Raw genomic sequence first — 12355 nt, forward strand, 5'->3', positions numbered from 1 at the left:
CGCGGGACTCGCGTGTGGAGCTGATATCTGTCTCTCATTAGCAATCGCGACCTGCTTCATACCACTGTCCTATTAAAAACATCAATGTATTCACCCATCCATAAACATTATTAGATCCTTTGGCATGAGGACAAGTCCCATCATTCCGCTTATCACTGCTTCATCAACCTACGCCTTTGTTATTGTAAGAGGTCAGCGACCCCTACACTCAGGGGCGGACTTTACCATTAGGCAAAGGTCGGCAATTGCCTTGGGCCCCGAGCTACCTAGGGGCCCCCAAAATGCCCTATTAACTTATGCTTATGTTTTTTTTTTTTTTTTTTTTTTTTTTTTTTTTATATATTTCTAAAACTCCATTTGCGAAAAATGGCATCAAATCATTAGTGTCGCAGACAGGAGGGGGCCCCCCGCCTCACTACATTGGACTATTCCATTATCTCACTTTTACTGTGCATCTGCGAAAGCGACAAGGCTGTGCCAAAAAACTGACGGAGAAAAAGAAGTGATTGACAGATAGAGTGTACAGAGTAGTAGACTGAGTAAAAATGAAGCGAAGCTAGCTACCCAAGCGGTGCTGAAAAAAGTAGGAAGCGGGAGGAAAGCAAAAAGTCCGAAAAAGTGCGCGGCGCGAAAGATAAACAACACGCAGTAACAGGAGGACTGGGAAATACACAAACAGAGCAAGACGAGTCTAAACGCGAAAATTTAAATTTTCGAAGTTACCCAAGCGGCTCAAATAAAAGAAAAAAAGTGAAAAGACGCCGATAAGTATTTGGGAACGCTGCCAAAGATGACAAACTTTTTTACGGCTACTGTTGGGGATACAGATCAGGAACAACAACGTCCAACGCACAGAAAAATCGTGAAGCAAAGAGGACACGGAGATTGACAGACAAAACTGAGCAGTTTACTTATGAATCATGATATTTAAAAAAATCTCAGCTCTCAGATTCTGTCAATTCTATTACGAAATTCAAACAATAAATGCCGTTTTGCCGTATTAATGTGACGTGACAGATTCCTATAGCGGCACGTGAACTGATCATCTCTAGCTAGTAAATAAACACGAATTAACAATGTTGAAATATACAGTATAACTTACCGAAATGTATATTCCTCATTCATAATATCGATCAATAAGTGTTTTTCAACCGCGGAAAGAGGTAAAACAGCTTGAGAACAATCTTCACATAACATTTACCTCAGGAAAGCCATTTAATTGGCTTGAAAAAAAAAGAGCTATAGCGAGTATTTGGCTAAATATGTGTACTATCTTACTTATTTTAACCTTAAATTATACCAGCTGATAGGGTTTTTTTTTTTCTTGAGAAAAAGTAATGCCTGTCTTGTGAAACGTTACCTAATATTTATCCAAATGAGTCAATATTGAATCAAATCACAAGAATTGAATCGAAATGGTGAAATTTGTCAAGCAAAAAAAATAAAAAAACATGGCTTACCAGAAATTGTACCATGTAAACATTGTAACATGTTTCTGTTTAGGAGTAAAGAAGTGTATGTAGGGTTTAAAGGGGACGTTTTTTTCTCCTCTCTAACCTTTACTTCCCCATAGATTGGCTTTACCTGCCTATCCACCATTCAGTCGGTACATATTTTTTTCATTCTCTTTTAAAGATTGGATGGGGAGGGGCCCATAGCCTACCTTCGCCTTGGGCCCCCGATTTGCTAAATCCGCCACTGCCTACACTGTTAGAAAAATCTGTAGAAATTACAGTATTACTGGCAGCTACTTGCCAGTAACTTACTGTAGATTTAAAATGATGTTATTTACTGGCAACAATTTGTTCAAAATTAAATGAACATTAAACATTAACAAGTCTTTATCTTTACAGAATAAAACTAAAATAACATCCTCATGCAAAGCATTCTGGGAACCAAAATCCGAAGGAAAAAGGAAAAAGAAAAAGGTTGATGAAGATTTCTGGTTCCCAGAATGCTTTGCATTAGATTGTTATTTTATAATTTTATTCTTTAAAGACAAAGACTTGTTAATGTTTAATGTTCATTTAACTTTGAACAAACTGTTGCCAGTAAATAACATAAATTTAAATCTACAGTAAGTTACTGGCAAACAGCTGCAAAACTACAGCAAATTTTTTACAGTGTAGTGGCGAAAAAAATAACATATTGTAGCTTTAAGCCCTTGATCACTGGAATCGTATGTGGAGCAGATTTTTACAGTTTTCCTTATAAATTTGTTACGCACCATTCTATAGGTCTGTATGTATGCTTGGGCTGTAAATTGCATATAAACAAATATTAAATATCAATAGACTGTATTTATATGAAATATAAAAAATATAAAAAATACACAAACGAAAATAACAATACAATAAACTATAACTGTGTAAAAAAGCTTAAGGTAGCTACAAGTATTAAATGTGGTTAAATGTCAAAATAACTCCAATATCAGAGTTGTGTGGGGTGGGGGTAAATTAAGCATGATCTGCTGTGATGTCACAATCATGGTGCATTGTGGGCTATGGATCTGCCTGAAGTGTACATGTTGAGTATACTTATACTTATAGTCTATAGACTCGCTCCCTCTGTCAAAATCAAAATCGTCAGCCCAAATAAACTTCCATCATCCACTTGAAGTTGAATGCACTTCAGAATAGCGGTGGGGATTCCCCCGAGGGGAAGTGCTTAGGGAAGTTAGCGAGTGTATGTCTAAAAGTGGAGTTTTAAATTACTCACACTGCTGTTCTAATGACATATACCCCTCTTTCTGTTATGGGCCACAAAGGCAGGGAGAGTTTAAAAAAAAATGGCAGTAACCCAGCAAGCAATTTTGCGTTTGTCGTCAGGGAAAATTTAATAGAAGTCTAACCATAGCCCAAGAATAGACTAGTCATCAAGATAGCATGTCAAAGAAATTAAACCAAAATCACTGTTGACTTGGCTTACATGCTGGAATATTATACAGTAGGCTACATCTTGCAAGTTATTTTGGCAAAACCGACATGTACCAAATTCAAGGTTATTTTGGCTAGATGAAGGCTGAAATGGGTGAAATGACGGCTTTTGCTTGCTAATAGCAACCAGCATCAAGCTTTTTAAAAAAGATGCAAAAATATCACAGAATGATCCCATGCGACACGTGTTGTAGCCTATATTCCAAGTGTTCTGGGGGTATACAATATGAAATTTAATGATGTTTTATTTCTCTGTTAGCTCCGCAGTTCACTCCGTCTCACCCAGAATAATCAAGATTAACAAAAACACAACACAAAATATAATGCCTAGGAATCCCCAAAAAATGTATCAGTGTACTTTCTTCACTGAGTTAAATATCCCCGGACTGGAACTCTGTTTGTCTGATGATAGTCAGAAAGACAATTGATAACTTTTTGTTATGACAAACACAAGAGATATAATCACAGAAGAAGGTACATGGATTGTATTTTGTGTCCTGTTTTTGTTAATATTGATTTCTGAAAACTTGTGTGCCGTGCACTGCAAGACAAACAGCCAAGGCCAGGATTGTCTTTAAATAATGTGTTAAATTTCATATCGTATACCCCCGGAACACTTGGAATATACGACACGTGTATTAGCATGGGATCATTCTGTGATACTTTTCCGACTTTTTTAAAAAGCTTAATGCTGGTCACTATTTACTGCCATTTTATGGGCGAGCGTGAGCAGGACATTTTTTCTCTTTCTTTCTCCCTTTGTGGCTGATTTGAAATATTTTCTTTAATTGTGAATTCGGCAAGCAGTTTTTTGAGATTTCAGGATTCCCCCATTTAAATAGATAGGACTTGGTCTTGGATGCCTGAAATAGCTGCCCGGAGGCGTTGCAAATCTGGTCACTGAGTGAACAGACTTTTCTTGAAAGGGGCTTTGCTACAGCTAAATGTGTAATTAATGGTTGCTACAGAGAGCCGAGAATAGAGGTCAGAGCACTACACAAAACTACATAAAAAATAAAAGCAGGTCGGCTCAAACTAAACATGAATATTTATTAGAGCACACAGCCACTCTAGAGATTTGTATGCCGTTTGATTGTTTTTACTTCACTTACTAATTATCAGTGTCCATAACTTCAGTGCAATTAGCAGACAATGTTTTGTATTTCTTTGAAAAGTCTAAAAAAAGGATGATTTATATATGCTATGATGGCACTATTTAAGACATGTAACACTGAGAACATAATAGTCTTTAAATCTTTATTGTTAGATCGCAAAGTGCAGGGCACCAGCATTAAGAATTAAAGCTGATATACACAAAAAAAATTGTTGGTTCAACAACAACAACAACAACAAAAAAATAACAATCAATCAATTAACGCAGAAATTTGAGTTTAAAATACACACAATATTAAGGCATAGATCAACATTATTATGTCCAACAGAACTCAAAAAATAATGTTTGCAACTTAAAAGTTTTAATTAAATCAAAAAATTATCATTTCAACTTTGTAACATGTCCCTGTATTACTTTTCAGAGATGGCAGAAGATTTTGAAGTGGTTTGATGGTTGCCGTTGCATGGTCATCCAGTCCATCGGCATCAGAAGTACTTGGTGGGATTTGATCTGTTACACATTTGAACATGAACATGGGAAGTGATGCCACGATAAACGCTCTGCATTGGGAGCATTCGTCCGATCCTCTGACCTTTCTTCACGGTCCCGGTGGTACGGTCCGGCTGAACATAGAACAGCTTGAAGCAGAGACCTGCCAAACAGATGATGAGGGAGATATAAGATTATGCTTTTATTGTACGAAATACAATATATTATTAGTATATACTATATTAGTAGTAGTAGTAGTAGTAGTTGTATTTTATCAAGAAAGCACTGTTTTTTCCACAAACATGTCTCTAAAAGAAAATTTTGCAACGTTGCTATTCATGCTTTAGAATATTTAACATTAGGTACACACCTTGCCCGCTCAAGTTAATGCCATTATCAATAGCATTGTTATTTCCGTATGGCCTAGATCTGCCATTCAGCTTCACATCAAATGGAGCATAAACTGTGGCTCCATCAGCACATGCAATGTCAAGACCCATATGTTTCCCTTTCCCACTGCAGCACAAACACACAAAATGTGACCAAAATTAATAGAAAGTTATTTTTCTTTCCCTAGCTCTCAAATCTTAATATGCATTTAAACATGATGCAATAAATCAAGATCTGACATCAGTTACATCAAACTTTTTTTGTTATTGTTTGTCGTGTGACAATTGTAGTGAATAATAGTATTAGTACACATTCATTTCCAAATTTTCCATTGAATGGAAAAAAGCAGTCTGATCAGTATCAAAAATAGAAAGAAGGTCATACAGTATGTTAACAACATGAGGGTGAGTAATTGGTGATGAATTTTATTTGTTTTATTGTATTAGAATGGTGTCTAATTTATAGAGCCCATTTGCCATAAAGGATTTATTCAAATTGAATAAAGAACCTTTCTATACAGAACTAAAGATATTTTGTAATGTTGGGTTGTGTCAAATTTGTGTGGTAACACACTCAAAACAAAAGAATGATATCAATATGTCACACCTCCATTACAAATGTGTTATTTGCTAAAAGTGCGTCAATGACTTCTGGGAAGAGCTATGAGGAGAAAAAAAGTCAGATAAAACAAAATGTGCTTGTGAAACAGATATTTATATACAGACAATCAGAAGAAACATGATCAAAAACAGAATTTACCGACTGGCTCCATAGTGTCCACAGCCATGTCTATCACATCCTCTTTTAATGTTACTTGGGCTACTACTGCAGAGGCGGCCAAATTTCGCTGTGAAATAGAAACATCATTTTCTTAAACTCATCTCTGTGTACTTTAAGCTTCCTGTCTGTCTTTATATTTGTCTGTATGTTTGTCTTTTTCTTCATTAACATTTCATACCTTGAGCATCAACAGGAGAGCTGCAAATCACTGAAAAGAGACACACATTAAAACTTGAATTTGCATAATTACTGTATTTCCTTTTTTTGGAATGTTTTTGCGATGTTTTCTCTTTTCACAATGTTTTTAATGACACCACAAAACATCAGTGAATTATTAAAAATGGTAACAATAAAACTTCATCTTAATACTCATTTTCGTTTACTATAATATGTGAAATATGAATATATTTATTTTAAAATGCAGGCACTGATGCTTTAAGTTAAATTGTAATTTCTCACCAGCCAAAAGCAGAAAACTGAAAAGGATGTAGAGTCTCATGATCCTATAAGCGTTTGTTTTCAGATGCTTTCTTCTCTGCTGTCGTCCTCAGTCTGTTTGCGTCAGGTTTGTGGGTAAGGATGTAGAGAGGACTCAAATGCAAAGTATTATTTGCTTTTGTAATTTATAAAATAAAACAAACAAAAACTATACCCGAGGAGAAAATGCAGGATTCAGCAGCACGACTGGCGAGAGCGGCTTGGACACGGCAGGACAGGACTTGAAATTATGGGATGACCTAAAGAGGTTCACACAGGACAAGTCACAACAACGAACTGGCAACGGACTGAGAACATGGAGAATATATAGGGAATGAAAGGGTATAAATGGAGAGAAAGTAGGGCAAATTAACCAATAATCAGATAACAATCAGATAGTAAGAATGAATAATAATCAGATAAGAAGAGCAGGGTTGAGACAATATATGGCAGAACGTGATAACAGCCAGAGCTCTCACAGACTGCAAAAAACATGACAATAAGGAAGCACAAGGCCGATGATAAACACATCGTTCCACATAACACAAAAACATGAAAGCACACACTAAACACGAGCCATGCTCCACAGCACGACTACACAAGAACATTTGGCCAATGTAACTTGGGGTCTGATCAAATAAACCCACTTATCCACATGACTATAAATATTACTGTTTCAAGTTAGTTTGAGGCTGGATCATCTTAACTCTCTGTCAACTGACTGAACTTCAACTTTGACTCCTGGGGCCTGTTTCAATAAGGAGGTTCAACCAACTGAGTTAAAACTTGAACTCTGAGTTGATTTACCCTGACATGGGAAACTCTGAGTTTTAGTTTTCAGAACAGCTGATTTGAGTTATTTCAGTCAACTCTGAGTAGGCTGACTCGCATACACCACGACTATGAAAAAGCCATGATCAATGGAGCTCTGAAATTACATTTCACAAATGGCAACAGCACCCGACAAAAAGACGTCTGTATACTTCCGAGTCAATACGCAAGTTTAATTCTTAATCACAGTTAAAATATCAGAGGTAAAAACTGGCAAGCGGTAAGTTATTAAACTAATATTCATTTTCATGGTATCCCAAGGGCAAAAAAAAAAAAAAAAAAAAAACACGTGGCAGCAACAAAAAATTAAGTAGGCTATAAAAACTTGATTCAATCAAGTTAAGCTTTAAAGTGCCCCTATTGTGGTTTTTGAATATTCCCTTTCATACATTGTGTAATATATCTGTTTGTGAATGTAAATGTTCTGCAAAGCGCTCGATAAATAAAGTTATTGTCTCCCGAAAGAAAGAATCGACTCTGAACCGCCTTTACTAGTCGTTTGTGTTTTGTTTTTTTTTCATTTGTTTTTTTTATGTTGAGAACATTATATAACAAAGAAGGAAACAGCCACAATGTAGAACAAATAAACGAAAGGGGAAAAAAGACACAAGACAGGGGTATATAACTAATCAGGAAAGATTACATATCAATTAAAAGATTTAGGCTACATATTTTAATTGTTTTTAAAGCCTTCTTGTTACACGAGTCAGAGATAGTCCCAAAGTAATGTTGTACTTCAGTAGGCAAAACATAGAAGAGTGGTTTCTGACCAGAAAATGTCCATTTATGTATAGAAAATTTTGTTAACAAAAAAAGAAGATTAAGTAAGAATATTTTATTTTTGTGTAATTGCAGTCTTTTTTCCAATTAACAATGCCAAACAAAACATTTTCCCAAAGTAGAGAAAAATCATTATCAGTGTTCTCAATAACAATTCAGGAAAAGTCTTTCCACAATAATTTGGCAATGCCAAAGTAATGGCAATGCCAAAATAAATGCACTATAGTCTGTGGGTGCTGTTTACAAAACAAAAACAGTTACAAAAACAGTTTGCGATGGAGGTTCGGGTTGAATAACTACATAGTTCTTCCAATGTTTCCTCATTTAAACCGATTTCTACACCACTGATTTCACAAATCCTGTGAATCTCTTCTTTGATGGCTCTCACGGGTTTGTGCACAGGAAACAACACAAAAATTCTAAGAAAGAACGTGAGAGCAAGGCACACTTTCCTTCCCGCTCTGCATACAGCGGCCTTACTGATGTGCTCTGCATCCCCCATGTTATATAGAAATATGCACAATAAATGAATGTACTGCACTGCAAATGATGCTTACTTCTTAGCATTTTTGTCTTGTTGTTTCCAGTCAAAATATCTAAAGATTCTTAAATCAACATGCATTTTCTACATAAGAAAGGTATTTAGTCTTTCCTGGGGGGGGGGGGGGGGGGGGGGCTTAACCGTAATTCCTCTACACAGACTTTTCTTTTAATTTTCCATTTTCCCCATGCATTATCCCAGTCTATGATTTATCCCAGTGTCCTGATATGCTGCTGAATAATCTGAATAAACTTCCCAATGTTCCTCATATGCACATTATTCACATTTAAAGCTTTGAAACAATCTGTTTTGTATAAAGCGCTATAAATAAAGGTGACTTGACATATGGCTACACGTGATTTGGCACTGCAAGGACGATCAGCTGTCTTACATTACGAACATTGCAGTTTATTGCTCTGGCCACATCTGCATGTGCAATAATTGTTTATGGTTCATTGAACAACCATGAAAAACATTGTAAAACCCTAAAGATCTGGAAAGCTTATTTGTATTTTTTATAAAATTATGTAAAATAAGAATGCTTTAGGATAGTGTCGAAACACAACTATAATGACTCAACCTGGATCAAATTAGTAGATTTTGTGAACTTCAAATAACCTTTATGGAACTGCTTCAGGCCAGACATATTATTTAGGTTAATTCATATCAGGTGTTGGACTTTAATCCCCACTTTTCCCAGCACACTATGGAACAGGCCCTATGTGGGGAAAATAACCCACTAAACAGATAACAAGATGGACAGGGTTGAGATAATAGACGGGAAAAATGTGGCACATACAAACATAACTAAAGTCACGTGTTCACACAAAACTTGATAAAGAGCAGGAAGCCAATGACTCTCACAAACTGCGTGTCCTCACAAAACATGACAACATGAAAGCATTCGGCCGATGATAAACACGAACTACGTGGTACACATACTGTAACACAACAACATTAAAGCATACTCACAATGAAAGACGAAGCATGGACCATGAATGTATAAACCACAGCACTGAACCGAAAACCAAGCTAGACAGAAGTGCTGACCCGAACACCACGTGCCATACAGAAACAGAGTTTAAAGAGATAATCTGGTGTCAGTAAATGGTTATACATTATCATGTACACCAATCTATTTAATAGGCTTCCACACTCTGAGTCTTTATCAATGTTTAAAGAAAATATGAAACCCTTGACAGTATGCATGTAAGTGGGGAAATTCCAGTGTAGTAATGAGTGTATGCAAAAAGCAAATGAAGACCGCCTTTGAGTTCCTCTTAATTTAATAAATTATAAAATCACAACACTTCTGAATCACTGAATGTGGGAAACCAAGTGGACCAAATACAGTTTTATTAGGAATGTCATTATACGTTGCAGTAAAAGTTTTTGGAGAATCTCTAAAGGCTGTAATGTACCACTAAAGAAGCTAATGGATAGGTTGAAATGTGAGACATTGCAGTCTGATGAGCTCAATAAAAAAGATAGAGATAGATTCAGATATATTAATTTGTAATAGGTATTGTTACCATTTTTATTTTATATTGTATTTTTTCTACTTGATTAATTTAATATAATATTGCAAATGCATACATTTTAAAATAAACTCTTTTCAAAAATAATATTTTGTAGCACTGTAAATTTACACTTCTATATTGTAAAATAATAAATCAAATAGTTTAAAAATAACAATAACCTCTTTAAAAACTAAATATGAAAAATTGAAGCATCTCAAGAAAGTAATATTATATGATAATATAGATTTTATGCACTGAAAGGTCTAATACTGTAAAATATTCTTATAATGTAGAATGTAAATAATGTGAATATACGTGACATTGGTAAGTTTATTCAGATTATTCAGCAGCATATCAGGACACTGGGATAAATCATAGACTGGGATAATGCATGGGCAAAATAGAAACTTAAAAGAAAGCAGGCCAAATTCACCTCAGTCAGTTATGGGGCGCCGTTTGTAAAGCGGCTCACGCTGAAAATAACAGCAACATTTTGTCACATTTAGCTTCAAACAATGTTTAAAAAACTGGTATGAATTTTTGACGGTCACTTTTTACCACATTTACAACAATATTTGTCAACTTAGAGATATTTTAAATAGTTAAATCTAAATATTAAATGTTACACCTAAATGTTAAATGTTAAATCTAAATGCTAAATCTAAATCTAAATGCTAAATCTAAATCTAAATGTTAAATCTAAATCTAAATGTTAAATATAAATATAAATGTGAAATCTAAATATTAAATCTAAATCTAAATGTTAAATCTAAATGTTAAATCTAAATCTAAATGTTAAATCTAAATATTAAATCTAAATCTAAATGTTAAATCTAAATGTTAAATCTAAATCTAAATGTTAAATCTAAATGTTAAATCTAAATCTAAATCTAAATCTAAATGTTGAATCTAAATCTAAATGTTAAATCTAAATGTTAAATCTAAATGTTAAATCTAAATGTTGAATCTAAATCTAAATGTTAAATCTAAATCTAAATATTGAATCTAAATGTTTGGGGTGAAACTAAATATTTAACTAATATGCAAATTCAAAATGCCGGTAACAGGAAGTGCCAAAATAAAAGCTCGAGGTGGTCAGTGTGTGTTTATAGCATGGTTTATAGTGTCAAATAACGAATAAAAACCATCTCATCCGAGGAAATGGACTCTTGGACATAGATTATCGTGATAATAACTATCTAAAATAATAAACACGTTTGGAGAAACTGTATTTGAAGAGTAGGCTAGTGTCACTTTTATGAAAAGTGCGGGACTTATGACCTGTAGCCATAATAGCCAGCCACTAGGGGGCTCACTTTGACTGAATGTCATGTCATCGCTCTGTCATCACGAGACTCTACAGTTTCTCCAAACGTGTTTATTATTTTAGGAAGTTATTATCGTTATATTATAGTTATTATTATGAGATGGTTTTTATTCGTTATTTGACACTATAAACCATGCTATAAACACACACTGACCACCTCGAGCTTTTATTTTGGCACTTCCGGCATTTTAAATTTGCATATTAGTTAAATATTTAGTTTCACCCAAAACATTTAGATTCAACATTTAGATTTAGATTCAACATTTAGATTTAGATTTAGATTTAACATTTAGATTTAACATTTAGATTTAGATTTAACATTTAGATTTAGATTTAACATTTAGATTTAACATTTAGATTTAGATTTAATATTTAGATTTAACATTTAGATTTAGATTTAACATTTAACATTTAGATTTAACATTTAGATTTAGATTTAATATTTATATTTAACATTTAGATTTAGATTTAACATTTAGATTTAACATTTAGATTTAGATTTAATATTTAGATTTAACATTTAGATTTAGATTTAACATTTAACATTTAGATTTAACATTTAGATTTAGATTTAACATTTAGATTTATATTTAGCATTTAGATTTAATATTTAACATTTAGGTGTAACATTTAATATTTAGATTTAACTATTTAAAATATCTCTAAGTCGACAAATATTGTTGTAAATGTGGTAAAAAGTGACCGTCAAAAATTCATACCAGTTTTTTAAACATTGTTTGAAGCTAAATGTGACAAAATGTTGCTGTTATTTTCAGCGTGAGCCGCTTTACAAACGGCGCCCCATAGTCAGTACCATTAAGCGTACTGAGATTTAATGGCCTACTGTTAAATTCAACAGAAAACATACCTGGAATAAATACTATATGATTATGTACATGTGTTACATGTACTTAACTGAATCACAGGTAATTTATATGATGGGTGGTAATAACAAAAATTACGTTAAAATATATTTGCTTGACTTGATGACTAGATGTGACAATGAACAACGACATTTTGGCCACATCCTTTGGCCACATCCTGCACTCAATTTGACACATGCTCAAATAGCAAATGCTGCACACGGTTTTCTGTCTCTAGCTGTGGTTTTCTGCAATGACAAACTGTGCAAAATAGACTTCCTGCTAAATGTGTAATTAAAGAGTAAGT

The 12355-nt window shown here is 34.1% G+C and overlaps 1 protein-coding gene across 2 annotated transcripts; it reads right to left on the bottom strand.

Annotated features, from left to right (window-relative positions):
* Positions 1-4179: 4179 nt before the first annotated feature.
* LOC308700643 (leukocyte cell-derived chemotaxin-2-like) lies at positions 4180-9572 on the bottom strand. 2 transcript variants are annotated; one of them, XM_081382348.1, is made up of 7 exons: positions 9311-9497; positions 6362-6446; positions 6169-6261; positions 5888-5917; positions 5689-5776; positions 4910-5055; positions 4180-4702 (listed from the first exon to the last, which is right to left on the bottom strand). In XM_081382348.1, exons 3-7 carry the CDS (start codon positions 6206-6208, stop codon positions 4536-4538), a joined length of 471 nt encoding a protein of 156 aa, XP_081238474.1. In that variant the 5' UTR covers positions 6209-6261; positions 6362-6446; positions 9311-9497; the 3' UTR covers positions 4180-4535. The 2 variants fall into 2 exon arrangements, with proteins under 2 accessions (XP_081238474.1, XP_081238473.1); XM_081382347.1 differs by having other exon boundaries at positions 6169-6446; positions 9311-9572.
* Between the last annotated feature and the right edge of the window lie 2783 nt (positions 9573-12355).

Source organism: Scardinius erythrophthalmus (assembly GCF_964197995.2).
Source record: "Scardinius erythrophthalmus genome assembly, chromosome: 13".
Lineage (NCBI taxonomy): Eukaryota > Metazoa > Chordata > Actinopteri > Cypriniformes > Leuciscidae > Scardinius > Scardinius erythrophthalmus.